At 57.7% G+C, this 2,754-nt stretch overlaps 1 protein-coding gene across 1 annotated transcript in view; it reads right to left on the reverse strand.

Moving 5' to 3' along the window:
- Positions 1 to 1,342: 1,342 nt before the first annotated feature.
- The window catches only part of LOC104500059 (microtubule-associated protein tau-like), a gene marked incomplete at both ends in the record, with an annotated part of 18,084 nt that continues 16,672 nt past the window's right edge, over positions 1,343 to 2,754 (reverse strand). The window contains 2 exon segments of the mRNA XM_010143654.1: positions 1,343 to 1,435; positions 1,583 to 1,675. Coding sequence (XP_010141956.1) covers positions 1,343 to 1,435; positions 1,583 to 1,675 — 186 coding nt within the window.

The raw sequence follows: 2,754 nt of genomic DNA on the forward strand, positions 1-2,754 counted from the left end.
GCTCCAGGACGGCCACGCTCCGGCCACGTCAGCACCAGTGCCCGCAACGAGAGCTAAGCTGCTGCTTCCCGTGCCCGCAGCCGGGCAGCGCTCTCGGGATTTTTGCTGCTGGCAGAGCCTGGGGAGGGATGAAACCGCCAGCCAAAAATCCAGATAATTCTTAACCCACGGCAGCTGCTGCCGCTGCAAACGCTTGCCCCTGGTGTGAGCTCGCACTGGAGGAAGGGATGAGCTCATCGCCCCGTGCTGGAGCTCGTTTCCAGGCACAGCACAGACCACTCATGACCAACACCGACCCCTGGGTAACAAGTGGTCCGCCAGGCCCCAGGCAGCACAGCCAGTGCAGGACCCTGCGTGAGGCAGAGCAGAACCAGCGTGGACCCTGCGTCGCAGAGCTCTGACCTCTGCCAAGCAGCTCCTCTGGCCCCTGCAGAATGACATCAAACTGAAGAGGGAGGCTGCAAACCCAGCCACGTTACGTGCCAAGCCCCCTGCAGCGCTCGGGTTCTCAGGGAGGGCATCACAGAGATCAAAAACAGCACAAGGAAAATCCATCGGGAACATCTGAGAGGCACCAGGTTCCTGGGACGGCCCTGGAGCAGGCGACCACACACCCTGGGCCGCACTGTTTGGGGTCGCAGCGATGCGCCTGCCTTGGTCCGTCTCATCTTTCCCAGACCCAAACTCTGTCTCCAGAGAGCGCGGTGTAAATCCGCCAACCTCTGCAGAGCTTCTCCGCGTTTCTGGCACAGCAACTGAAGGCTGAGTCCGGCCGTTTATCTGGGAGCGGCTGGAAATGCCAGCGTTCAAATCAACAAACTCGGGATCTCTCTGGGCTCAGCCTCCGTGGGCGCTGCCGGACACGGTCGCCAGCGAGGAGCAGCTCGGTATTTTGCGTGGATCATACTTGCCTGATGGGGACGGGCAGGAACCTGGGCTTACACGTTGTGCAGAGCTACGGGCGATTTAGCAGAACATTAAGCAACACGGACTGTGTTTGCTCACAGATCTACTGCATCAGCGACGACGTCACTGTCTGCTGGAGGCCACCGCCCCGCAGACAGCGAGCGAGGCACGGGGCCCTCCAGGAGGGTCCAACCTTCGAGTTAAAGGGATGTTTTGTTACAGACGTGGTTTCTAAAGGGGTCGGTTAGTTCTGCCCACGTCAGGCACGTACAGGACCTGTTAGGGTTCATCTCACCACGTCTCTGGGGTTAATGGGGTTACATGACAGCACGTCACCAATGGCTATCGCTGCGGATAGCATTGGCGGCTCGGTGTGTACAACATGCCACTGGTTATCAGGATTATCACAGTGCATTCAAAGTGTGAAGGTACTCACACTGCCTCCTCCTGGGATGTGTTTGATATTATCCTTTGAGCCACACCTGGATTGAACGCTGCTAAAGTCCAGCTTCTTATTAACAATCTGCACCTTTAGTAGCCAGAAAAGAGTCATTGCACGTCACCAATGGCTATCTGAGGGCAGGGTCGCTGCAGATAGCATCGGCAGTTCAGCGTATACAACATGCCACGTATCGTAAGAGCGATTATAGTGCATTGAAAGTGTGAAGGTACTCACACTGCCTCCTCCCGGGATGTGTTTGATATTATCCTTTGAGCCACACTTGGATTGAACGCTGCTAAAGTCCAGCTTCTTATTAATAATCTGCACCTTTGGTAGCCAGAAAAGAGCGTGAGAAACAACATGACCATCTGGAGCTCGACCGTGCGTCACATCACTAAAACCAGGAACCTTCCAGCGCCAGGAGCCAAGGAGAACCTCTGGCTCGCTGCACACATCTGTCTGCTCACGGCTGGGAACTGCAGAGGGAGGTGGGCAGGTTATGGCGAGAGGTTGGACACGCCTGGCTAGCGAGGCAGCCCTGGCGTCCAGGCCAGAAACACCAGCGAGAAAGTCAGCTCAGCCCGTTCCTTCCGTTGAACAAAACGGGAGCTTGCTGGCAGCAAAGACGCTGGAAGGCACCAGAGCTCTGAGCTTCTGCAGAGCCAGTGGAAGGAGGAAGGATGGAGCTGAGCGGAAAACGCCTGCTCAGCCCCATCTCCTGTGCCAGGCAGCAAGTCTCCTCTCCAGGACAGATACACATGGCCTCACGCTTCAGCAGCTCGAGCAAACTGGCCAAACTGGCCAGTGCGGCAGGCTGGAGCGCAGGGGTTGTGTGTCCAGCTCGGTGTGGGAGAGGATGCCGGAGCTCTGCGCTGGGCAGGGCTCAAACTCCCTCGAAGCTTCCTTACCTCCACGCAGAGGAGACGAAAGGGGCAGCACAGCCCAAGCCCAACGGCAGCTGCTCTGCTGCACGTCCCTGACGCCATCCCGGGTGGGAGGGAGCCTGCATATGGCTTGTGCCACCGGGGAACCCCACGCCCTGCTACGGTCACCCTCCAGCCCCCAGGCCTGCCCGCCCTCTCCCCCCACACTGATTTTTGGACTAAGGAAGCTGTTTTCCTTCAGGACTTGTTTCCCCTATGTGGGTTTTGGGAGGGCAGCTACGCTGGCACGACCCCATGCCCAGGAGCAGCTATTCCAGACATCACGAAGGTGATGACGGTCCCTGCTCCTGCCCCTACACAGGCTGAGTGGATTTACAACCTATGCCAGTACAAGCCAGAGGTGAAAGCAGGTGAAAAAACCAGCCTCAGGAGAAAGCCTGTCTGAAGTAAAACCCTCATGAGGAGACACATGACACTGCACACGAGGTCCCTGGATGACAACGACCACCAAACTGCCTCAGC

Source organism: Buceros rhinoceros, unplaced genomic scaffold, assembly GCF_000710305.1.
Source record: "Buceros rhinoceros silvestris isolate BGI_N320 unplaced genomic scaffold, ASM71030v1 scaffold10989, whole genome shotgun sequence".
NCBI classification, from domain to species: domain Eukaryota; kingdom Metazoa; phylum Chordata; class Aves; order Bucerotiformes; family Bucerotidae; genus Buceros; species Buceros rhinoceros.